The sequence below is a fragment of the Pogoniulus pusillus genome, chromosome 6 (assembly GCF_015220805.1).
Source record: "Pogoniulus pusillus isolate bPogPus1 chromosome 6, bPogPus1.pri, whole genome shotgun sequence".
Lineage (NCBI taxonomy): Eukaryota > Metazoa > Chordata > Aves > Piciformes > Lybiidae > Pogoniulus > Pogoniulus pusillus.
Window position 1 is genome coordinate 9343961 of NC_087269.1, and position 26558 is coordinate 9370518.

A 26558-nucleotide genomic window follows, 5' to 3' on the forward strand; every position below is an offset into this window, starting at 1 on the left:
AAAGACTGAATGAGGCACTTGGTGCCATGGTCTAATTGACTGGATAGGGCTGGGTGCTAGGTTGGACTGGATGATCTTGGAGGTCTTTTCCAATCTGGTTGATTCTATGATTCTATGATTCCCTTTGCCAAAGAAATGAGTTCCCAGGGAGGTAGTGGAGTCATTGTCCCTGGAGGTGTTCAAGAAAAGACTGGACAAGGCACTTGGTTGATTGAATAGGTCTGGGTGATAGGTTGGACTGGATGATCTTGGAGGTCTCTTCTAACCTGGTTGATTCTATGATTTGACATAGCAATTGACAATTCATTCTCAAGTTTGGATTTGAAAGCATGGGATCCCTGCACAGGATATAATATAGAATGCTTGGCTATAATTCTTACTTGACAGTCTCAGGCCTTGCTCCTTCTTGTTCACTGTTGGACCTGGGGTAGCAGGAATGGAAGGAATCACAGTGCCACAGCATTGCTTGTTTGGGGACACTAAATATAGAGTGTCAAGGATGGAAAGTAACAGCTTGCACTTGTGGCATGCTTCCTGGTTTGTACTTCTGAGGATTTTGTGTTAGATCTGACTCGCTCTTTCATTAGGAATTTCTGTCAGACCTTCTTAATCATTATTTGCATCTGCAGTGACTGTCAAAGGCCACACAGGTTAATAGTGTTTACCATTTGCAAGTGAGAAGTGACCTATATTTAATGAACAAAATATTGTGTAAATGTCTGTCACTGTACTAACGATGTTGTGCTGCAACCTGTGGTGTTATCATCTTGGCACCTGTATGTCTCAATTTTTCTCCTACTGCTTGTCATGACCTCAGTTACCTTGTGCTTCAGCATTGCAATGCCAAACTATGGGAAGGGAAGTCAGGCCTCATAGAAGCTCATCCAAATGGGAAGAGGAATTAAGACAAAACCCAACTGTAATCTTTGGGAAAGCAAAAGTTAGTGTATCTCAAATGGAGTCTATCAGGTTCCATCTTGTGCTAGAATCTTTTGCAATGCTTGCATTTTCTGAAACTGCCAACATAAGTAGTATTTAGTATGATAAATAGTGAGGAGCCATATATGTTAGGAAAAGTTAGGGTGAATGATAGTCCATGTTGTTTATGTAAGCTATTTAGGATGGACAACTTGTGCTTTCTTAAGGAACAGGACTTCTAGAGCTAAAAACTGTTGCTGCAAGGACCTATGGGAGCTGATTTTCAGTTGTGTTGTATTGTTGGTTGGGTTTAGCTATAGACCACTTCTGGACTGAAGAGAGATAATGACCCAGACATGGATTGGTAATAGGGTTTTGCCCATTCTGTAGCTACAGCTCTGCATGAGGCCAACTCAGTGCTGTAACACATACAGGAGATATGTATGGCCAGGAGCTCCATCCCACGGGAGGCAGGGAGGTGGCCTGGGAATGCACAGGCACACGTCACAGCTGCTGCAATGCTGTAAGATTTGTTCCAAAGAAATACATATTGCATAATCAGGTAGAAAATTATTCAACCTGCCAAGGAAACTCAGTTTAAGGCTTTCTTCACAAAATACCCATGATAGGACAGCAGTGATTGCTTCAAAGAGGAGGCAAAAGATAGAGACTTTGAAGAAGAAGCCATTGATCTCAGCTGGCAAGGACAAGAATTTGAAGAGGTAAAGCCACTTGGTTGAATCTTGGAGCGTTAGTTGGAGGAGAGAAGGGGAAAGAGAGACAAAGCAGGGAAAAAAACCCCAAACCTGCGGAGTCATCCTGCGGTGCACAAAACAGTCTACAGCTCTGCTCTGCTTTAGAAACTCGTACCACTAAAAAAGACGCTGAAGTGCCAGGTCTCCTTATTCTGGCCTGTCAAAACCAGACAATTCTGTTAAGAGAGTGCCCTCTGTTGTATGCAGTGGCTAAATGCATGCCAGCACAGCTGCAGGTTGTCAGGCTGGCTACTGTTTTTCAGCTTCTGAACAGCTTTGAACAAGATTTTTCTCAATTACTTATATTTAAGGACTGAGATTACACCGAGGGGAGCAAATAGAGCCCACGGGAAGGGGGGATCTGTGTGTATCTTAAAACCTGTGGCTGTAAGGTATGACTGTTTTGGCTATGTATTATCTTAATATCAATGAGGTTCCAAACAGTGCAAGGAGCTTACAGTTCTTAATGTAATAGAATTATTCAGGAGGTTTCCTCTCTACAAACAACAGCAAAAAAACTACAATGTGCATAAACTGCAGTATGTACAGACATAGCTACATCCACTGTGCTCATTAATATGAGGTGTAACAGCTGCAGTCACTCTGCTCTCTTCCACATTTAGGAACCTGGCTGTTTCATGGAAAAGGCTTAGGAATGTTTCTAACACTTTCAAGAGTTTTGCTCAATATTGTTTTAGTAATAGTGAGGAACCTACCACCACTCTTGCTTGGAAATTCATGTTCTGCTCTTTAGAAGTCATAGTTTTCTTTTCTAGTGATTTTTTCCTTTAAGAGATGTTGTTACTCAGGTATAGAGCTAACACCTGGACCTTATTGTATCTGGCACAACCTATGTCTTTTCAAGGAAGTGTAAGGTTCATTAGCTTGTTTTTCAACCTCAGAGGTGCTTAATTTGCATCCACACCATGCAGCTCTCCATCAGTCTGTCCTGTCAGCAAGACACTGTGCTCCTAATAGTATTGTGCTATATGCAGCACATGTCCTACTCTGCTTAAGCCAATGAATCAATACTGGAAATGCTGGAATGCCAGGTAATTAATTCTGAATGCCTTCTAACCATTGCTACATGAAAAGCATCCTTTTCTACCATCCTTGATGTGCTAGGTAAGTTTTCATCTTGTTCAAAGGCTTCAAAGATCAAACTGGAACCTTGCAAGACCAGGTCTAGAGGGGAGTTTGGTATCAAACTGAGACTGACATGGAGGGGGAACCCTGAAGGTGAATTTGGCATTGAAAAATGTTGAATTTGCATATCCCTATGTTCCTTATATAAACAGGTACTGTGGGCAGCACAACTCTTTAAAAGGAGGGGTCAGTATAATACATAACCCTTGGGATGTCACTGGCTCAAATGCCAAGGGACTGGGGAGAGGGAAATCTGCTGTGGGATTCTCCAATATTCAAGGCACAAAGCTCATGGAATGTTTTATTTATCTGGTAAAATGGTGCACAGGGAATTTTTGAGACTTTGTAAAACAAACACCTTTAGTAAAGAAGTTCAGGTCCAAACAAGATTGGGTAAAGGTAAGAAACACAGCTGGGTTGTGATTTATAATAAAACAGCACGAAATCCAATTGCAAAGAGTAGGAGCAAGATGATATCTGCAAGAGAAACACACGCTAAATGTGAGTACTTCCCTGTCAGCTGCCTTTCACTTTCTCTTCCCAACCCACTCCATGAATGCAACAGAATGCCCCTAATGTGGCTCTGTCACCATATCAAATTTTAACAAACAGGCTTTAAAGGCTTTTTTTCAAACCCTCTCCAAACAGAAACGCTTTCAGATTTCTCTATCAAGCCACTGAAAAATGCTTGTTCCTTTTTGGGAAGAGAGTGTGAAAATAGCAGAAAGTAATGTTCAGTATTTGAAGTTATTGGTATGATTTTATTGTTCACATGTGCCAAAAGGAGGAAAGCAAAGTCTGTAATGTTGAGAAATTAAATTTTGTTTTAAAATACTCCCCTTTTTGTCAAATTGACTGTATTTTTCAGCTCTTTCTTTGAGCTGTGACTTGTATGTTGACAGAGTCACTCAAAATCCATACTTGAAATGGATATTTTCAGTCATACTTTGCTGTTTACCTGATGTGTAAAATCTGGGTAAGCCTTTGCCTGTATAAAAGAAGAAAAGAGAAAAAGCTAACATTGGGATGACATGCTTAAGAAAGTGAAGCAGTGTGCTTTGGAAAAGCAGGGCAGACAACATTTGCCACTTCTTGAAATTCTGGATATTTTGTCCCTCTTGGATCTACTGTCTGAAGTTATTAAAGGCTCCTCAGTTCTTTTATCTCCTAAAATGGATGGGACTTTAGTGGTGCAACATGCTGATTTGGAGAATAAATCTTATGAGGAGTGTCTGAAGGAGCTGGGGATGGTTAGTTTGAAGAAGAGGAGGAGGCTGAGGGGAGACCTCATTGCTGTGTACAGCTACCTGAAAGGATGTTGTGGAGAGCTTGGTGCTGGTCTCTTCTCACAGGCAATTAGTGATAGAACAAGAGGGAATGGCCTCAACTGGGTAGGTTCAGACTAGATATTAGGATTTTTTTTTTCCACAACAAGAGTGGTCAGACATTGGAATGGGCTGCCCGGGGAGGTGGTTGAGTCACCACCCCTGCATGTGTTTAAAAGTCATTTGGATGTGGTGTGTGGGGATATGGTTTAGGGTGCACCTTGTAGAGTAGGGATATCTGTTGGACTTGGTGATCCTGGGGGTCTTTTCCAACCTGAATGTTTCTGTGATTCTGTAAAAATGCTGCTCCATGTGTCTTTGTAATTTTAAATTGGCTGTAAACAGTGTGGATGTAGCTGATAAACTGGGATAAAAAGCTCTACTGAAAACATGATTTAGGCATGTCTTGCTCCAAGGACCTGTTTCTAAATGTGCTGGGTCTGCAGAACTAAACCAGCTCAGCAAGAAATTTCTGGTGCCTGCAGGAGGCAGCACTTGGAGGAAAGAAGCCTTGTCTATAATGGAGAAACCTGTTGGCAGTTAATTTGCATATCAGGAGAGATGGGCAGGAAGAGTTAACCTACCAGAGTTATGGGCATGCTGAAGTACCAACCCACAGTGTAAAGAAAAACTGCTGCTCCTGAGCCTCTCATGTGCAAGCTATCACTGCTTCTCTGGGCTGTTCCTGAGGGCAGGTGAGCAGAACTTAATATTGCTAAGTTAGTGTGCAAGTGGTTTGGCCATTTATTATTAATGCCAGATGGCTGCTTTTGCTCACTTCCTAAATCAGGGGAGTTGCACTGAGCTATTAGTCTGCCACAGCCCAGAGCCTGGAGGGAACCAACTTTTGTTCAACAGTTCTGCTGCCACAGGGTTAAAGGGCTCTAGCAGAGGGCTTTGGTTCCCTTGGATTGCTCCTGTGCTGTGAGCTACTGGTGGCTTCCAACTTCATTGCTTCCCAAAGAGAGAAACACCCCAGAAACCAAATCACTTACTGCGTACAGAGATCTCTGCCACTAAGACACCTCCAGTTTGTTCCATGCGCTGTTTCCGTTTGTCACACATCTGAAGAGATCAGAGAGAGGGTGCCATGTACACCCAAAAAATTAGAAGTCATTAAAAAACATCAAACTCACCTCTCTATTTCCAACCAAGAAAATGAAACCTGTGTCACTATTGCTGCATAATATTGGATTTCTTTGCAGTGCATTCTCAGAGGAGTTTGGTGTGCCACAACCCTTAGAGTGACTGTCAGTGCAAAGTGGTTTTTTCCCCGCTGTGAGACAGCTGAAGCCCAGTAAGTGTCTGGCTGCTAATCGCAGGTCCTCCTGGGCTGCCCTTTTCACCCTGCCTTAAACAAAACTCCTGTCAAGAATGAAGGGGTGAGCTGAGCTCCATCTATTTAACCTGTGACCTCTGTGAAGACTTTTGTTGTTTATTGCTAATTGTTGCCCATTGGGTAGAAACAGGAAACGCCAAATCCCTTCCATATAGATCATTTCATGTCTAGCACTAATGATGCTGTCACAGCTGACAAGGGCTGGATTGGAAGCAATGCTTTATGGATTAAAGGTCCTTGTCTGTCCCCTGACCTTTGCAGATCCCTAGCTGGGAGCGTTTTATTTTACAAACTCAGTGTGTGGTAATTCTGGTTATGAGTTGCTTGTAAGCATAGACCTCCAGTTTGGTTCAACCTTAATTGCAGCAGACCACCAGCTGCATTTTGGGGGTTGGAAGGGGACTCTAGGGATGTTAGCCTGATTGAGCAATTATGCTACATTGGAGGGTCAGGAGGGAATTCCACCCTGTGCTCAGAAGGATGATGTAGATGTTTGGCAGTACTGTTAGAAAGACAGATACAGGATACTGTTTGTTGTTTTCTTTCTACCCTGGGCTGTGGCTGAATAAAAAGTTGAAGAAATCTTTGAAAACAAACAACAAATGTAAGCCTGAAGGGGGTTTTGGTGGTTTGTGTTTTGGTCTTTGAAACTTGGAATGTCTAACAAGCCATTTTTATCAACCCTGCAGGTTGTGCACAAACCGGTGCCCCCTGCTCAGTGCTGAGGCTAGGTAATAAATTACTACCTTAATTTATCTCTTGAGCAGAGAAAGGGTTTAGGTAGAAGAGCTGATTTCACTGAGAGTGATGCTTTCTCTTCTCCAGCAAGAAATACTTGTTGCTGAAATGGCAGTGTGCCAGCCAAGGAATATTTTGGGCTTCCATTTCAGGCTTAAATTAAGTTAATTTGATAGCAATGAGACATTCATTGTGTGAAAGAAAGAACAGCTAAGCTCTGACTTAATGAAGGAGGGAGGAACTTTAGTAACCCTGACTCTTGCATCACTTGGTGCAAACAGTGCACACCTCCCCACGCCTCAGTCCCACCTAATATCACAGAAACCCACTCTTTGACCACAGTTCCTCCAGGGGTGATGTATATATTTCATGCAGAATAGGATGGCTGAAGAACAGTAACTTACTGCAGCACTGTAGGACATCAGAGTGGACTTGCACTGGGAAAGGGGACTCTGAAGTTCTGTTTGATGAGCAGCTAAGCTAAGTTCCCCTGCTGCCCCCAGGGTACTCTCAGCACCCAGATATTCAGTCAGATGGAAAAAGCTCTAATTTATCTGTCTTCTTTTTTCTGGGCTGTGTTTAACAGTAGCTGTTTTGTCAAGCAGGACTGTAGTCTGGGATATTGACAAGAACTGAGGTTTTCAATGGCTGCCTTATTGCTCAATATGTTTAAACAAGTTGCCCAATATTGCATACAGTGCCTGTGACCATGACAAGGGTCGGGGGGCACGACTGGCCACCTGTTCATGTATGGTAGTGCCTCTATCTGCTGAAAGCCCCGACACTCGCTCTGCACCAGATGTGCTCTCGGGCAGGGCTTGACATCCTGTCTAAATTTAGCACTGTGTGCTTCGCTGGGAAGGGAGGCTTACCACTGGGCAGGAGAACTTCTCACTGTCACAGATATGTGTCTCACAGTGCAGCCAGACCTTGGAAAGCTTGGGGATGTTTCCGAAGCGGAAAGCGTTGAACTGGAATGTCGCTCGATTTGTTTTCCCGTTCTCGTGCACAAGAATGGAGCTGTCCGAGGCACACCTGTGTTGTGATGGAGAGAAGTGTCAGAGCCTACCTGGCTTCAGTGAAACAACTCCCGAGGTCACAGTCTGACTTACCACATTTGCCCTGCTCTTGGTTGATGAAAAGCTCAACATGAGTTGGCAATGTGCATGCACAGCCCAAACAGCAACCATGTGCTGGGCTGCAGCAAGAGCAGCGTGGCCAGCTGGGCAAGGGAGGGGATTCTCCCTCTTTACTCTGCTCTCATGAGACCCCACCTGGAGCACTGTGTACAGTTCTGGAGCCCCCAACACAAGAAGGACATTGAAATGTTGGAGCAAGTCCAGAGGAGGCCACAAAGACAATCAGAGGGCTGGAGCATCTCTGCTATGAGGACAGGCTACAAGAGCTGGAGCTCTTCAGCCTGGAGAAGAGAAGGCTTCGAGGAGACCCTCTAGTGGCCTTCCAGTATCTGAAGGGGGCCTACAAAAATGCTGGGAAGGGACTATTGACAAGGTCTTGCAATGATAGGGCAAGGGGTAATGGGTTTAAACTGGAAGAGGGGAAATTAGATGTTAGGAAGAAATTCCTTACAGTGAGGGTGGTAAGACACTGGAACAGGTTGCCCAGACAGGTTATGGATGCTCCCTCCCTGGAAGTGTTCAAGACCAGGTTGGATGAAGCCTTGAACAACTGTTCTAGTGGGAGGTGTCCCTGCCTATGGTGGGGGTTTGGAATTAGATGATCTTTGAGGTTCCTTCCAACCCAAACCATTCTATGATTCTGTAGCTTCCTCATTGCCCACCCCTCAGCTTTCTGTCATCCTCAGAACTGCGCTGGACAGAGGTGCCTCTGGGTCCCACCAGCACCTACCCCTTGGTGATCAGAGGCCAGTGGATCTGGTAGAAATACTCGGAGGAGGGAGTTGCCCAGCAGTTGTTAAGAACAACTTTGAACCTGGGGAGATACAAATCTCAGATTACTAAGGATGTTCTGATTGGCAGTTATGAATTCTCACTCCTACGTTTGCTTACCTGTCACTTAAGCCTTTAGCTTCCACTCCAGCAAATATGTCAGAACCAATTTCAGATGTTTCAACAATGAAAGGGGCTTCTTTTATACTTGAAAACTTGGCATTCTTTGAAAGGCAAAGAAAAAGACATGACACCTTACTAGGAGCATGCAAAGCAAATGACAGAATTTAGTGGCCATGGTGTAGATGACTAGATAGCACTTAGTGCCATGGTCTAGTTGACTGGATAGGGCTGGGTGATAGGTTGGACTGGATGATCTTGGAGGTCTCTTCCAACCTGGTTGATTCTATGATTTGATTATATTTGTCTTGTGCTATGTATAATATCAGCACAAGCTTCCTGCTGTTTCTGGTACACCAGAGGTCTTGGAGGAGGCTGGGGGGAATGAAAGATTGGAGGTGACTGTATGGAAGGGGAATGAGGTTGGAGATGGCCACGTGTCAGGGAAAAGGAATAAAGACAAGCAGAAATCACATGCCCATGTACAAATGTTCAGCACTCTGTCATTGATGCTTGTGGTGGCCAGCAGGGCGAGAGCTGAGCAGAAAGAGCTCTACCAGCTATAGTCATTCATCCAGTAAAAAGCCAGCCTGCTCAAAATAATGCAGGATAAGATGCTCAGGATGAAAAAAGAAGAAAAGAGAGATTGGAAAACAACACATAAATAATTACAAATGCACTGAAGTATCTACCTTAAATCCTGCTGCTTTTTGTCGCATAAGATCCTAATGAAGCTAGCACCAGAAGCAGACAGAGTAGCACGTTTAGTCATAGCATTGCTTTACTTAGTTAAATGTACACAGCAGGATTCAGCTCTGTGTAGCTCTGGAGCTGCTAGGCTATCTTCCCCTGCTGTGACGTGCAGCTCTCTGGTACTGATTTTCTTATGTACCTTTCCCCACCTCACAGCAAGGTGGCTGTGAGGCACTGCAGTATTCCCACTGCAACATCTGACAGATTGGATGCACTGAAGTTAGGGGTCAAGGCTGCATTCAGATTGGTGATCTGTGGCTGTTAAGTGCCTCGAGAAGTTCTCATTTGACCGATGGTTTCTCCCAAAGCAGAGATCCTGCATAAGTGTGGTCACAAACCCCTTATCAGTCCCTGTGCTAAATTGAGGTGGACCTGCTGTTTTTCCAGACTTTACTTCTCTGGACTGTTTTAGGGATTGAGGTCCCAGCCCCTCATGCTACATCACAGGCAATCCTTTGCTTTTTCTGGTGTGTCACAGACTAAAGTGCAGGTGAGAATGAAGTATTTCCACTGGGCTACACTGCAGCTTGAGCACTGCTTCTAGATGAGGAAATGGGCACAGAAAGCACCTGGAAGTGTGGCCCACTGGAGACAGAGGGCAGAGTCAGCCCTCTGCAGCAGCAGAGATGAATAGCAAGGCAGAAGAAATCTCGTATTTACATTTTACCCAGAACATTTAATTGAAGTAAAACTTTTCTCCTCAGTGAGAATGTGAACAAAATAGCAAAGGAGTGGTCTGTTAGCTTTCTGAGTTTGTTCTGTACTTGTGCTCAGTGGGAAAATGTATTAGTACAGTTCAGCCGCTCCCTCCTTGACTCCAGAGAGCACCATGGCCAGCAGAATAAAACAGTCATTTGGCAAAAAATGAAAGGAAAAGTACCAGAGAGCCATTGCTCACTGTCCTTCATGTGTTTTTGGAACCATTCTGTCAGGAGCTGCCAGGAGCAGTGTGGTACCTCCTGGGACCTTGCCAGTATATACTACCAGTGTGCCATATATCTGTGAAAAAAAAAGACCCCAAAGGCTTTTGTGTGGCACCCAAAGCCTAACAAAATATTTAGTGATCCATTTGTGAACAAAATGCAGGGTGTGTGTGGGAGAGATTTCCATCAGTCCACCTTGTAGTAAATACTCTTATTGAACTAAAAAGCTGGGGTTGTGCAGCCTGGAGAAGGCTCAGGGGAGACCTTACTGTTCTCTACAACTGCCTGAAAGGAGGTTGTAGCCAGGTGGGGGTTGATCTCCCAGGCAACCAGGGACAGAACAAGACCATATAGTCTCAAGCTGCACCAGGGCAGGTTTAGGCTGGATGTTAGGAAGTTCTTCACAGAAAGAGTGATTGGCATTGGAATGGGCTGCCCGTGGAGGTAGTGGAGTCACCATCCCTGGAAGTGTTTGAAAGGAGACTGGATGAGGTACCTAGTGCCATGGTTTAGTTAGAAGGTGTTAGGTGATAGGTTGGACTCAGTGACCTCAGAGGTCTTTTCTAACCTGGTGAATTCTGTGATTCTGTGAAAACAGTCTATCTGGCCTATAAATTTAACATGTTAGCATGTTATTAGTTGTTGTTTTTCCAGCCATAGAAGAATAGAGAAGACCTTTTGGTGCTAATGACTCTGGTTTGGTGGGAAGAGAAAGACTCCAGACAGGAGCTGGCTGCTTCAGCAGCACAGTGTATGGAGGAGAGGAATGTTGGAAAAGATCAGTTTGATATCCAGGAACAATACTGTGTTGGCAACAAAATTCCAGTATGACTTAAGGATCTTGGGGAAAGAAAAAGTATCTGTCAGGTGAAGGGACCAGGAAGTAAACTGCAAAAGCAATGTGTGGAGCTTTGCTCTATCTATAGAGGCTATGTGGTAGCAGCAGTGGCACTACCATTGAGTTCTTATTTTCTTATCAAACCTGTCAGCATGTTGGAAATGTACCTCTTGGCAGAAAGGTCTGCCTGATTTAGAGGGATTAAAAGAAAAAAGCTGGCATATGTCTGCTCTGTTCAGCATATCCCTCTTAATCAGCAGAAACAAGGGCCCTGCAAATCCTGCTATAATTTTCTGTTCCAGGCAAGTAATGTGTAAATCAGGAGCAGCAGCCCTTTTTTTGCCAACTCTGGCTGAAATCTGTGGGAGATAAAGGTGAAAAGCTGGGTGGCAAAGAGCACTTACAGAATAGAAGTTGAGGGACAACTGACTCTCAAAGGAGCCAGAGCTGCCGTTCTTCACATGGACAGTGGCCACCCTGGGGACAAAACAAAGTAAAGTTTCTGTATGAGTGAGACATGGTGCTGAAGGAGGAGTGAGACAAGCTCCCAGAAGAGCACATACCTTTGGTCAAAGGCAGCCTGGTTCACCAGGTAGTTGGCATTGTATGAGCAGGTGAATGAGTAATTCACAGGTTGGCTCTTCACAATTACTGAGGTGTCGTTGGAGACGATGGAGTTGTAGAAGTGATAAACAGGGTTCTTGAACTGTGGTTGGCAAGACAGAAACGTAGGCAGTATTGAGTCTTTGAGGCATCAGGAGCACTTTCATACTTCAAAACATAAAGACCTTATTTGGTGGCAAGATCCATCCCCACAAAAACATGGTTTTGAGACTCTTTATATGCCTATACATATACCTTACTACATGCCTATACATATGCCTTGCTATATACATATATATATACACATATGTGTGTGTATATATATACACATATATATTACACATTCTGTGTAATACAGGGGCAAATGGGTGACTAAAACAGACTAAGCCTACAAGCATTTTGGCTGTAGATAAAAGTGCAACTGTTTGATTTTGCTTCTACTTCTCCAAGCACCACTATAGGCTGGGCAGCAACTGGCTTGAGAGCAGCCCTGAGGAGAGGGACTTGGAGGTGCTGGTGGACAAGAAGCTCAATATGAGCCATCAGCGTGCTCTTGCAGCCCAGAGAGACAACCAGATCCAGGGCTGCATCAAGGGAAATGTGGCCAGCAGGTCGAGGGGAGTGATCTTCCTTCTCTATTCCACTTGGAGTACCGCGTCCAGTTCTGGAGCCACTATTACAAGAGGGGTATGGATGAGAAGGGCCACGAGGATGATCAGAGGGATGGAGCTGCTCTCCTATGAGGAGACTGAGGGAGCTGGGGCTGTTCAGTCTGGAGAGGAGAAGACTCCAAGGTGACCTTATTGTGACGTTTCAGTATCTTAAGGGGGCCTACAAGAAAGCTGGTGAGGGACTTTTTAGGATGTCAGGTAGTGATAGGACTAGGGGGAATGGAACAAAGCTAGAAATGGGTAGATTCAGACTGGATGTTAGGAAGAAGTTCTTCACCATGAGGGTAGTGAGACTCTGGAACGGGTTGCCCAGGAAGGTGGTGGAAGCCACATCCCTGGAGGTGTTTAAGGCCAGTCTGGATGAGGCTGTGGACAGCCTGATCTAGTGTGAGGTGTCACTAGAACTAGATGATCCTTGTCATCCCTTCCGGCCCTGACTGATTCTATAATGGAGTTTGCCTCCTCATTCCATCAGTACTTAAAGCCTCCTCCCACCTGAAGCAAATGCGACTCTCTCAAGTGAGTCCAGCCAACTTCCAAGACCACCTCAGAAATGTTGACCTTGATAGTCTTACCTCTGACTGCGTCCCACAGTATGATTTGTTTTTAGGTGACAGGTCTGGGATTGTGAATTGGTAATATCCTGAATCGTGGATCCCATTGTAGCAAACGCCTCCAAGTGCCAGCTGATTAACCTCCCATCCATAAGGACATTCTGGAATTCTGGTAATGATGGTTTTAGGATAGCAGTATACTAGAATTACATCTGAAAGGAAAATAATACCCCTAGAGTGATATTCAGTGGTGTTTTCCTTTCGAAGAGGTGGGTATGCACACCTGCTTTCCATTGGGATTAAACTTCTGTGAGTGGGGATGTGTGCTGGAAAGCCCCCCTAAGACAAGAAGCTCTTGCTACAGAAAACTGGCCTTTGAGTTGTTAAATTCTGTCCTCTTTGGAAGAGTTTGGCCTTTGCCTTCTGATCAATGTAGAATTTCATGTAATTGTTTAATTTTTCTGGAATAGCTGATTGAGAAGCACAGACACTGCTGACAAACCTGAAGTGAAAAATGGCTGCACTGAAATGTCAAATTAGTTTGACTAATCTGCAGAGCTGGTGCTTGTTATGTTACCAACTCTGTGAAAATCATATTGAAGTTGTTTGTTAGGCTTTAGTAGATTTTCACCTTCTGGTAACAGTGTTAAGTCTAGGCCACAACAGGTATTCTGCCCTTTCTCTCCTTGCAGTGGCAGTACAGTGCCAATAAAACTGCTTTTTTACGTTTCTCAAGTTAGAAGCTAAGATCTGTGAACTGAGAAGTCTACCCCTGCTAACAGCAACAAGAAATCACAGAATCACAGAATGTCAGGGGCTGGAAGGGACCTCAGAAGATCATCCAGTCCAACCCCGCTGCCAGATCAGGATCAACTAGAACAGATCACACAGAACACGTCCAGGCAGATTTTGAATATCTCCAGAGGAGACTCCACAACCCCCCTGGGCAGCCTGTTGCCACCCTCACAGTGAAAATATTCCTCCTCATGTTTACATGAAACTTCCTATGCTTCAGCTTCCACCCATTGCCCTTTGTCCTGTCATTGGGCATCACTGAGAATCATAGAATCAACCAGGTTGGAAGAGACCTCCAACATCATCCAGTCCAACCTATCCCCTAGCCCTATCCAGTCAACTAGACCATGGCACTAAGTGCCTCATCCAGTCTTTTCTTGAACACCTCCAGGGACAGTGCCTCCACCACCTCCCTGGGCAGCCCATTCCAATGCCAATCACTCTCTCTGGGAAGAACTTCCTCCTAACATCCAGCCTGTACTTCCCCCAGCACAACTTGAGACTGTGTCCCCTTGTTCTGTTGCTGGTTGCCTGGGAGAAGAGCCACCCCCCACCTGGCTACACTGTCCCTTCAGGTAGTTGTAGACAGCAATGAGGTCACCCCTGAGCCTTCTCTTTTCTAGGCTAAACAACCCCAGCTCCCTCAGCCTCTCCCTCTTGGCATTCAAATGAACTACAGTGAAATGCTAGCCCTGCTGCCAGCTATGGTTAATAGCAGTGCACTGTATTTCCAAACACGGTGACTAGTACTACAACCATGGGCATGTTCTCATGCAACTCAATTTAGGTGAACCTGCTTTAGCATGGGAGTTGGACCAGATGATCTCTAGAAATCCTTTCCCAACCCTACCATTTTGTGATTCTGTGATCATGAATATTGAATGCCATAACTTACAGACTGTTTCATGATAGAGAATTGGACATTTATCAAAGAGAATCGGGCAGTACAGGTTTGAATGTCTGATGGCAATTTAAAGGGCAGATATTGACTATTAGTGACCTGAAAAATGAGAAAGACTTCCAATTACTACAGGCAGAAAAAAAAAATAGACACTCTGTCTGGAATTATTTAACTATTTATTTTAAAGACCCTGACATTCTCATTTTTTGTGATAAAAGCCTCATTTTGCAGCCTTTTCCTTCATAGAATACTTAGAGAAGTCAACTAGAGACTTTAACAACTCACTTCTTTCTCCTAGCCACACCTTCAGCACATACAGGCTGATTCTGCTTGTGTTCGTGGTCAGAGTTGTAACTCTGGAAACTTCACAACTATGAACATTCCTGCAGTTCAGAGAAGCTGCTTGTGCAGTGCTGAAATAAATGGCTGGAGGGCTAATTACTTAAGAGATACCATGAAATTACTAACAGTGCTCTGACACAAGTCACAAGCATACAGAGCAAACACTCTATATTGAGGTGATTTACAACTCATTCCTAAAGCACATTTCTTTATTGTAGTGGTTCTACATTACATATACATCTAGCACCAGATCATTTGAGCTTGTAGGCAGAAATCAGTGTGTGGTTAGGTTGTTCTTGATTTTCCTTGTCCAGTTTAGCAGTGTGGTTCAATTCAGTCCAGTATCTATGTGCAGTCAGTGGAACTAAAGGCCAGCTTGGGCAGCAAAGATCTGTTTCATCTAGGCTGTGCTGCTGCAGACAATTTCTAATTGTTGTTTTCTTTGTCATTTTATGCCTGAATTCTGCTTGAGCTTAATTTTCTTGTGGGGAGTTACTCATACACCTTATTCTCTGTGGGGCTAGGACTTTAGTGCTATGTGCTTTACTGTGCTAGATGAAAGCAGATCAATAAAAGAAATGTACAGATTAGCTTTCCAGAATCCACAGTTTCATTTTCTGAAGGGATACCTTTCCACTTTTAAATAGAAAAAAAAATTCTCACCCTTTAGCAGCTGAATTACAAAGGAAGATCATAGGAGAGTTATTTTACCTGCTTTATTTGGGTTGCAAGGTCCCGCAATAGCTTGAGCCAAAATGACCAGCAGATAAATGATGTGAGTCACCATTTCTTGCAGTGATCTGAGGATACAGGGAATAAAAGCTGAAATTGTCTTTAAAACTGGAAATAAAGACAATGCATTGACTGCAGACCTAAAACTGTAGCTACTGTTAGACAAGTTCTGCTTAGAGGGAGAAGCCAATAACATTACTGATAGTCTATATCACAACTTATCTGCATCTTCAGCATAAATATTTCCAAGACTCTTATTATCTCTGGGTTACCACTGGAGCAATTTTACTATTTCAGTTTAGTGATGGCTTTCCAATATTATAGCTTTCTTTTGTTCTTGTAAAGAGTCTAAACCTGAAGTGTGAGTACAATCAAATGAGCCTGAAACTTTGGGATCAAAAAAAAAACCAACCAAACAAAGAAGGAATAGAAATTACTACAAGAAACAATGATGCACTGACATATATATGGTGCTTACAGATTTAATGCTGAGACTATTCTCTGTGGTAATGGCTATCCTGATGTATATAATCTTACCTTCACCTATCTCAGTTCTGGTACGTGATGCACTTTCTCCTTTCCTGCTAAATGTAGAGTTTTCAGGCAAACATACATAGTAGTAATTTACATTTCCATTTCAGGCCTCAAACTTGCAAGCGGTTCCCCAGAGGGAGAGGCATGTTCTAGCATTTTTGCTTGCAAACAGTCTTTAGCATCTGCCCTCATACATGTCACTGATCAGACTGCAACACTTTTAAGTAAAGAAAAAAGAACATTTAGTTGAAGGAAAAAAAAACCCAATCTTCCAACAAGTATTTTCAACAAAACAATCATTTTCCACATTCTCACTCAGTCTCTATTGAAAACTAACAGATTTATAAAATGCTGATACAGTACATTTCAGTGACAGTCTCTACTAATTATAATCTACAAGAAATTAAGTACTATACCTCCGAGATGGGAAGGGGCTAAGTATTTCAGATTTTCATCCCGGTCTTATTCTGGTTGCTGCGCCGTCAGCTCTTCCCAAGATGTCCTCTCTCAAATGAACCCAGCTGGTGTTATCTTCGCTTTATATAAGCAATCTTGTAAAAGGAGCCCATCTCTGGTTAAATCTCAACCCGCCACCATTGTCCAGTGTGGGAGGAAAGGAAAAAAACCTTGTAGAGAAGCTGTTCTCTTTCCCTAGACAGGACTGTATTGATGCCGTTTGCTTTTTCTGTGGTGACTCGTTTACAGCTCTTGAAAATGAACAGAAGTTTGCTGAAGGTCTATGACTAGCACCAAATTTTTGTTTCCCAAGTTAATTAGGAAAGTGGGGGGATTTCTGCAGAGGTGAAACCACAGCTGCATTCTAGAATTCAGTGAAGAGGACTTCACATAGGAATGAGATGCCTGTCTTGAAAGGCTTATTGATAATGTGAACCTGCTGTGCCATGCAAATGGATAAAAGCAATTTCACCAGATCACACACCACCTTTGGAGTTGGTTACTTATGTTTTCCTAAGAGCATGTAAGGCATGTAATTGGAGTTTAGGTAGGATCTTCCACAATGTGATATATTGTACTATATAGTTATAATACATAATACTATGTGCATACAAGACTGTAGCACATTAAATATGACACCACAGAATGTGTAAAATTGACTACTGCACAGAAAAATGAAATAGATTTGCTCTTCATATGACTGTCAGTCATGTGGTTGCTGTATGACAATCTAGGTCAGCTGGTAAATATTTTCTGGTGACCTGTTACCTCCTGTTTGTTAGCTTTTAGTGACATACAAAGGACTTGAGTTCCTAGTGTTGTTTTACCTGCCTGCATTAAAATTGTGGGTTGTAAGCAGTCTTGCCTTGTAAACTGGCACAGCCTCAACTTTGGGCATGTGTGTATCCACTCAGACCTGGGTGCTGTTGAGCTACTTATGCTTTAATATCTGTCTTGAGCCGTAAAACACAGAGGATTTCAAAGTCTGCAGCTCTTGTGTGGGTGAGATTTGTGGGTGCACCTTCAGGAAAGCATTCACTGCACACAGTGTCTCAAGCCAGCTGGCTTTAGCAAAGCATGGCCATGGCTACATCAGGCATTGTATGGGATGCTGTCTGTCACCCAGTGATGATGGCGTGCAGGTGAATGATAGGGAAATGTGTATGAACAATTAGGGTCACTCCTGATCTAGAACCCTAAAGAAGGTTTAAAAACTCTCTAAATAGTTTCTGCTTAGTTTCAGATGATAAAACAGCTTAGACTGTAAGGATTGCAAAGCAGAGCACATAACAGGCTGTTCTCACTCTTCTTGTCAGCTAAGTCCTGCAAGCCATCACATTCTGATTTAAATGAAATTACTTAAAGATTAACAAAATCCTTCAGCCAGACTTTGTTGCTATTTCAACTGAAGAATAATCCACTGAACAAGAATCAAAGCTCATAAACTATTTGGTGTGACCTAATAAGGGATTATCCTCATCAGAAATCCTAAATCAAGGAAGAGTTAACACCAAGTGTCTGTTTCACAGCCTCACCCCAAATCCTGCAGGCATTGAGGCCCAAGTTTTATTTCCTAAGTCCAACTCTGAATATACACTGTATAAAAATTCACTTATTTTTGTCTTTCTGTTCATGTGAGTTGTGCAGCCAGAAACTAGGGTTTCTGGTGAGACATGAGCCACTGTCAAGCATCTATAGCCCAGAAACAAGAGAAGATTTACAGAAGAAAGCTTGCAACTGGGGGCATGGGAAAGGCCTCATGACCTTCTACAAACTGATTCTTCAAGCCCAAGGGATCAGATTCATCCCCGGAGCTGGCCTTGGTCTCACAGGTCTGCCCACACAGCGCTGATTTGGAGCATAAACTATTTGGCTAACCTTGATCAGGCGTAGTGTGAGTGCCTTGATAAAAATTATGTCAGTGGCCAAGCTCACTGTAAGATTAACAAAGCCCTTGAAACACAGATTAGCTTTGTCCCGATGAGGGTTAGCAAGTGCTGTGATTGAATTGTCGCTGATGTAAGTGCTACAAGTTGCAGTGGAAATACTCCAAGATGGATCTAGTCCCATAATTTTTGAAAGAAAAGAAAAGAAATCCTTCACTATCTTCTCACAGAAAAGCAGTCTCTATGTGCATAATAGTCCTTTTAGACAAAAGATAGAAAACAGATGAAATCCACGAAGCAAATTTGTCAGAAGTGCCAGTGGGTGTACAGTAGTTTGCATTTGCATAAGAAACAAGCACAAAATGTACCTACACCAACCAGCATTTGATATGTGCTCTGATCAAAGGTGAAGGCTTGGAGAAGGGTTAGGTTTCTCCCAGTAATTGCACGCACAGAAAAAGGAAATCTATTAAATTGCAAAGCAGCCCATTGAGTATTGTTGCATTTCCCTGATTCTTTCCAAGCCCGTTGAATAATCTAGCAATCTAAGTATCTGTAAAGATTTCGACAAAGAGCAAATGAAGGCCCCATTGTGAATTTTACCTAAAAGGGCAGCTTGTCTCTGGCTTTGTTCCCTCACATTGTGGTGGAAAACTGCGAGTATCTGCTGTCTGGTTCTTGCATGAAGAAGAGAAGGTTCTCCCTCCCGTTTGAATCCACAAGGGATGTTGTGACGGTCCAATTTTAATTGTTTTGGATAAAACAACACACCTGAAAAGCCTCTCAGGTGCATGGAAGGACTTTGCTGGGTAACAAGAATCAGTGGAGACAGCTGATTCCAGAAGGAGTGAGATCTGGTGATGCCTAGAGGCTGCAATGTAGTGATGGTAGTGTTTCCAACCATGCACCAAACTCTAGCATAATATTCAGTTTTGTCTGCTGCAGGCTTGGAGGTATCCATGCTGGGTCTGGAACCATGGTGACTGCATTTATATCCAGCCTGACCTGAGTTAGTGTGTCCTATTGGAAATGAAGCACTATGTTCACAGAATCACAGAAACATTCAGGTTGGAAGAGACCCTCAGGATCACCAAGTCCAACCAATATCCCTACTCTACAAAGTTCACTCTAAACCATATCCCTAGGATTGGTGACTCAACCACCTCCCTGGGCAGCCCATTCCAATGCCTGACCATTCTTTCTGTGAAAAATGTTTTCCTAATATCCAGTCTAAACCTACCTAGACACAGCTTGAGGCCATTTTCTCTTGTTTTATCCCTAATTACCTGTGAGAAGAGACCAGCACCAACCTCCCCACAACTTCCTTTCAGGTAGGCTCTGGAAAGCAATGAGGTCTCCCCTCAGCCTCCTCTTTTTCAAACTAACCATCCCCAGCTCCTTCAGTCACTCCTCCTAAGATTTATTCTCCAGGCCTTTCCCCAGCTTTGTTGCCCTCCTCTGCACTCACTCCAGCACTTCCACATCCCTTTTGTAACGAGGTGTCCAAAACTGAACACAGTACTTAAGCTGTGGCCTCACCAGAGCAGAGTTGACTGTGTTGGTACAGTCAAACTTGTCCTGAATCCTAAGCCTATGGTAAGCCGTGTAGTGCAAACTCATTGCCTCAAGTCATGAATACCTGATGGATTTCAGCATCATTTTGCATTTTATGGAAGAAATACCTTTCCACTTGTGAGTTATTCACTGCACATGGCTGGTCACTCGCTTCAGCACCACTGAGTCACCACCCTTAGAAGTATTTAAAAGACCTGTGGCTGTCACATGTAGGAATGTGGCTTAGTAGTGACCTGGCAGAATTAGATTGATGGCTGGATTTAACCTCTGAGTTCTTTCACAGCCTAAATGATTTTATGATTCTATTCCATTCCTATGAGCAGATGATAGGACCATGCAGGTGGGTTACAGAGCATCTGGGACCCACAGATACCCTGCACCCTAAGTTCTTCAATAACTGCATAAAACAAGTCACAAGCAGGAGAAATCAGAGGAAATAACTGCTTGTGGAAGAGGAATTCACAAGAAAATCAGAGATGGAGGTTTGGTCCACTGCAAGAGATGGTCTACTGCTCTAGACTTCCTCATACATCACCTGCTCTACTACGCAACACTGAATCATAACTTCCCAGCAATTATCTGCAGCCATGCACTTGGCAAGACAGTTCTGCTCTTGTTACATGCACTCCCTGGGATGTGGGTCAGCACAGACTCTCAGCTGAAGAAGCATTCTCTTGACATTTCTGTTGTCCAAGATGTTCACATAGACATTTATAACAGCAAATCTGGATGAGCACAGAATTGTGGATCAAATAAATCATCATATTTTGTGTTCTTTTGAATGCTTCATCCTGTTGCTACTTATCTTTGTCAGCATACTTAGAATAATATTCTGCAAAAGCTTCTCCAGCAAAGTTCTGCCTGGAGTTCACTGCTGTTGGTACAAAACAACTGTTTTCAGCTGAGTTTCCTTGAAGCCTTTGTGTGGGTAAGTGCTTTATTTGGTGTATCTTTGTTTATGGTCTGTCTTGGAACTAGCTAGCTATGCAGGATAAGGATTTGGGGCTTGGTTTAATATAGGCCTGGAACATGCCAAACAGGTCAGGTGAGACTGAAACTGGTGACTCACACAGATTACATAAGCCTGCAGATGTCCTTGGGCTGCCATCATTTGGAGATGCCTAAACTTGCCAGGCACCTGATTCATCTGCCTAAATGAAGCATGTGTTACCTTAACAGGTGCTGTAGGTTGGCCAAGATACCCATAGCAATGACACAGGACCTGAACAAGACTCATGTGCTACTAAAGTGGGACCTAGAGGCCAGGCAGGATACTCAAAGACATTTTAAATGGCACTGGATATTTGTGCATGGGCATCTGAATTGAGACCAAGCAGGAACACTGCACTTTTTGCTTGCCTTGGAAATCCAAGCACCCCTACATGCTCTGCAACATGTGTGGCTGAGCCCACTCCAGTTGGCACAGTGCCCTCAAATTATTCTGTGGATGCCCAAAGCTACTTCTAGGTAGAAATTAGAGCACTTCTTGGGAAAGATAGCTTTAAATTCTGCAGGTGCATCTCAGCCCCCCACAGTCCTGAACTGGAGCTCTGACCACCAAGCCTGTCCTTTGGCTGTGGCTTCTGGGTTCAGTTGTAATCAGTGCTGCTGTCCCACTTGGTATGTGCCATAGCTGTGCTGCAGGCATTTTTCTGATGAGAATTCATGGATTAAATGTTTTGTAGCAAAAAAATATTGCTGGGGAATAGCATTCTGGAGTCACCTGAAAGTGGCCTAAATGGCTTCTGAGAAGTGTACTTAAGTGCTTTTTTGGATCTCAACCATGCCATCCTGTATAACACCTTGTAAGCCTTTTAGTTCTTGTTATCTCAACAACAGGTCTTGATCTCTTGGCAGTGTCAAGCAGGGGGTGGGGGTGGGGTGGAAATTTTAAGAGGAAGGTGAGAAAGAAAGTAGAATGGACTCTTTGTGTCATTTGGCTTAATCTTTTTCAGTTGGCAGCTGGTTCTGACACAATAACCATGGCTCTTCTTGCTCCACTAATGCTCATTTTTCTGAGCATTGTTCCACAAGTGCTGGAATATGATAATTTTTTAGTTTAGTTTGGAGTATGTCACAGCAAATTTGAAAGAGACTGTAGCAGCTGCCTGATTTCTGGCCATAAATAATGCTGCTCACCCAGTCTATATGCTTTGCTATGGAAAAGCTAAAAAAAGAAAGGACTGCAGTGCAATGAAGCATTAAAAATATATTAAAGGCAGATTTCTCCTCTGGTGTCCCTCAGTGGCAGTTCCATTGACTGCTAAGGAACTGCCATTAAAAATATGCTGCTTGTTTTTAAAATATGATTAAGCAAGAGAAAAACAAAGTTAAGAAAATGCAGAGGCAAACTGATAAGGAAATTTCAGAAGCAGGAGAAGTGCAGAGTTACAATAAAGGACTTGATTGGCACCTAGGCTGGAAGAGCAACCATCCATTCATATTCCCAAACCTAGAAACCTTTCCTCAGGTTTGAAATCTGTGTTCCCCTTGGAGCCTGGAGTACTCCTGATCCTTTCAGAACACCTCTGCCCTTACCTGAGCTAGAGAGCTTGTCTCCAACTTCCCAATTACCCAATAGGCTGAACCAGCTGAATTACAAACCCACTTTGTGGAATCCAGATAGGACTGCACATATGAAGGGCTGTAAAAATCAGATCCTAGAAATCCCATAATTCCTATCCTTTGAAGAGTTAACATCCATCCACTTTCCTCATGGAATTATCCTACAGTATCTGTAGTGCTGCCCTGTTAGATCAAACACAAATCTCTGCACTTCTATCAATAGCAGCTGCAGATTAAGATCACAGTTTTAGTTTCCCGAGCTACATGATCCTGCTGCTCCATTCTTAGACCTATTTTTCTTAGCACACTGTATCCTTTATACTGGTGGTGTCCCCATTTTGGAAAGTTTGTGGGTTTTCAGCAGTCTGATAGCATCCTGATAGCTTGGAGACAGTCTCTCTTGTCCTCAAAGGGAGCTGGCTGTTATAAAGAATTACATGGCTTTGAGAGCTACATATATCAAAGTTGATGGTATTAATTAGCTTGTGTTGGGCTTGTAAAGTGAGCATAATAATGCTTATCATGATCTTAGTACTGTTATCACTGTTTTGCAGATAGTGGAACTGAGCCACAGAGAGGCAAAGCCCAGTGTATGGTTCTTGAGCTGGCTGTATTGCTCTTGTTTTGCCTGTGTCACTGAAACTATATGCAGCTTGGAGAAGAAGCTATCCAGACAAATTTTGGATGGGTATGTCCTGTGAATGAGAAAAGCTTTCTGGGAAGCTGCAGGATGACTGCCTGGACTGCCAGGCCATGGCTTCTGGCACCAGGGGACTCCCGTTTATCTCAGTGCCTATTTTACCATCTAAATTAGCTCTGCTTGGCAGTTTACTATTCATGCCAGTGAAGCCACTAATAAGCCTAATGGCTTACTAATGATGATTGATAACTCACAATTCATCACCAGTTGAGTGCCTCCATGGATTTTTCTCTTCTGATGCCATAAAGCTTTACTTACCACTTTGACAAAACATAACCTTTAGCATATTCAACTTACATATTCACATAATTGTTGCTTTACGACTCAAGCAATTGCAAATAAAATCCAGGTTTGTTTTTAACTGGCTGTTAGAAAACATCAAACGGCACTGAAACACCAAACACAAGCAATGGCTGCATTACTGCCCACATACTGTCTACAACTACCTGAAGGGACATTGTAGCCAGGTGGGGGTTGGACTCTTCTTCCAGGCAACCAGCAACAGAACAAGGGGACACAGTCTCAAGTTGTGCTGGGGGAGGTCGAGGCTGGATGTTAGGAGGAAGTTCTTCCCAGAGAGAGTGATTGGCATTGGAATGGACTGCCCAGGGAGGTGATGGAGTCACCATCCCTGGAGGTGTTCAAGAAAAGACTGGATGAGACACTTGGTGCCATGGTCTGGTTGACTGGCTAGGGCTGGGTGCTAGGTTGGACTGGATGATCTTGGAGGTCTCTTCCAACCTGGTTGATTCTATGATTCTATATAGCTCTTCAGAGATTGTCACAGGCTTCCTGTGATAGATCAGTGTGAGAAAGTTGACACTTTTGCTTTTTCCTCTGTGGTTATTGCACTAAGTCACTGAAAACCAATTTCTTCTGTGGTTATTGCACTAAGTCACTGAGACTTGTATGGTGATTGTAAGTAGTATTTGCTAGCTTTTAAAGTGACAATTTCTGCCTTCTGGTGTGGCTCACAGTAATGGAATTGGATGCAGTATGCAGAAAGTAATCACTTCAGTCTAAGGTAGCTGAATAGAGCATGTGGTCATCTGAAAAATGTTTGCAATTATACCAACAGCATTCATAAAATGTCCCCTACAAGCTATTCAAGAAAGTAGGACACAGCAGTTCTATGAAAATCCCTAAGGAGTATAATAATTTGAATACTTTCCAAGGAGTCATAGAGTTGCTCTCAGAAACCCACTCTAGCATTAGCATTCAATTTTTTTGGGACAAACTGTGCTGAAAACTCCAGATTGATTGTGCTATTAATGACACAAGAGGCTCTGTTTGTTTTTTCTGAGATTAGCTAAAATTAGAAGTTGACCCTATGCTCCTAAATTAAAAGCAAAAATAAGTTACTAATTCAGCTGAATTTCTGGAAGTACAGTTTCTAAAGCCAAAGCTCAGAAGGTATTGTCCTTAAATAAATTTGAAATGGAAGGTGATTGGTCCACTTGGATGTTATGAGCAATTTTCAAGGTAACTCCTTAATATGCTGTCTACATTTAGGTCAAATCTGTGGTGTTTGCTCTATCACCTGATGACCCATCCCCAGCAGAGAATGGAAATTGGGAAAGGGAGACTCACAGGTTGAAACAAAACCAGATTTAATGAAATAGCCAACCTGGTACAAATGGCAATACAGGAGTGTACTTAGTCCAGCACAATATACAGGAAGGTAGTCCTCAAATGCAGGAGATGGAAAAGGATCAAGGAGAGAACAAGCTTAAGCAGGAGGCAAAGTTCCCTCTTTATAATGAGTGTGAGGCTCATGGTCTGGGATACAGCTGTGAGCCAACTTGAGTCTGCTGTCCTGGCTGACTCAGAGCTGCTAAGGACCTGTGGCCCATGGCTGATCTGGGATTCTGCCCCAGCAAAACCAAGACACATGCTACTTTGCACATCTACTGATACTTCAGAGTTTGAGAGGTCAAAAAGATATCAGAGCCTTCTTTAAAATGCTTGAAAACCACTGGATAAATTCAATCAGTGAACAGATCTTGTTCTATTGGCTGCTTGCCTGTACCAAAAGCACATAAAGTTGAAGAGTTATTCGTTGTATCTCTGGGTGTTCTTGATTAAGAAGAACAAGGAATGCTGAATCTTTGACAGCAAGAGGTAGTGAAGATACATTAATGACCTTTCATAATCGTGGTAAGGTTTGCAGTGCTGAACTTGAACACCAGTAAAAGGTAGGTTTTCATAGAATCATAGAATTTCACAGGCTTTCCCTTAATATCAGGCTTCTTTTTGTCATTGGTCAACAAAACAGAATGTGCACAAATCAGTAGTTCAGTTCTGAAAAATATAAGCTAATTTTTGAGTATTCTGATGCATCTGTCTGGAAACACTTTGGGATAAATAAAGGAGTAAAAAAAAAAGTAGTTGCAATGCCTGCACCCTCCATGTAATTCAGGGTGGGGAATAGGTGGTATTCTTTAGCATAAGTAAAGTCAATGAAGATCAAGGTATATAAGATATGGCAAAGAGAATATTTTCTATGTTTGTCATACCTTTCATTCCAGACTGAGATCTTTATACTCCAGACACCAACTGGCCAGGAGATGGTGTTAGTGGTGTACTACAAACAGACAACAAGTGACAGAAAAGCAAAGTGACTCACTCATATGAAATCTGGTGAAGAAACCTCACGCTCCTTTGACTGCTGCCTTATCTCTTGGACCTTTCATTGGCCTGTTCTGATCATTTGCATTGGCCATAATAATTACTACTTAGTGTTGCTGTTTCAATATGGTGATAGGAAAGCAAATGCAATTTCCTTTAATCTTTAGGGATACATTCATTAACTAATAATGTAGACAATTTATTATGAGGTAACTCAAAATAGAATAGGTCAAAACCTACAGTGCTTAGGAAAAGCAGATGTGAGTGAAATAAATTCAGTCATGCAGACATGTTTAAGTTCTCTTTCAAGCCTTAATCTTGTGGCTAATAACTACTAGTTCTGAAGGATGTTCTTTTCTAGGACAGCAAATGCCAAATGTTCCCATTCTCCTTTGACTCCTACCAGCTGAGCTGAGAACCCCTGTGGCAGAGTGACCTCAAACCTTTCAGTCTCCTTTCTTTCAGCATTGTAAATCTCTATGCCAGCTCATTTCTCCACTTTCTGGTCTTCATTTTCCTCCTGTAGTTGCAACCCTTACAGCCTGTCCAATAATCCAGCAAAATCACGTTGTCTGCAGTCGTTACTATGTAATGCCACCTTCTGGTATTGCAGGCTGGCTTCTCATCTTCACACCTCCTTTCGTGCCTCCTCTCCTACCACCCTTCTGTTCTGTTCCCATCTCCATTGAGCTCAGCAAACACTGATGGTCCTACAGTCTTTTTCACTCCATGACTTTGTCTATGCTATTTGAATACACTTGTGCTTGAGATTTTGTTAGTAAATACTTCCTTTCAACACTCCCTCACTTTGTGCAGGGTTTCTGTGGTGGTTTCCTGCTCACTCTTCTGCC

General features: G+C 43.1%; 1 protein-coding gene across 2 annotated transcripts; it reads right to left on the reverse strand.

The window, feature by feature from the left end:
• Positions 1 to 2858: 2858 nt before the first annotated feature.
• TECTB (tectorin beta) lies at positions 2859 to 26558 on the reverse strand. Of its 2 annotated transcripts, XM_064144397.1 has the most exons (13): positions 26515 to 26558; positions 25596 to 25663; positions 16314 to 16448; positions 15343 to 15431; positions 12615 to 12805; positions 11329 to 11471; positions 11170 to 11242; positions 8252 to 8355; positions 8091 to 8174; positions 7094 to 7256; positions 5140 to 5209; positions 3778 to 3807; positions 2859 to 3296 (listed from the first exon to the last, which is right to left on the reverse strand). In XM_064144397.1, the coding sequence occupies exons 4-13, from the start codon at positions 15416 to 15418 to the stop codon at positions 3244 to 3246; spliced, it is 987 nt and encodes a 328-aa protein (XP_064000467.1). In that variant the 5' UTR covers positions 15419 to 15431; positions 16314 to 16448; positions 25596 to 25663; positions 26515 to 26558; the 3' UTR covers positions 2859 to 3243. The 2 variants fall into 2 exon arrangements, with proteins under 2 accessions (XP_064000467.1, XP_064000466.1); XM_064144396.1 differs by lacking the exons at positions 25596 to 25663; positions 26515 to 26558 and adding an exon at positions 18843 to 18977.

Bases quoted from the DNA above. Each gene is read 5' to 3' on its own strand.
- TECTB (XM_064144397.1), bottom strand. From the start codon at position 15,418: ATGGTGACTCACATCATTTATCTGCTGGTCATTTTGGCTCAAGCTATT. The intron at 8,356-11,169 runs GTAAGTGCTCTT...TGCCTTTCAAAG, and splicing joins TGTCCCTCAACTTCTATTCT to AATGCCAAGTTTTCAAGTAT. The intron at 8,175-8,251 runs GTAAGCAAACGT...GTATCTCCCCAG, and splicing joins GCTAAAGGCTTAAGTGACAG to GTTCAAAGTTGTTCTTAACA.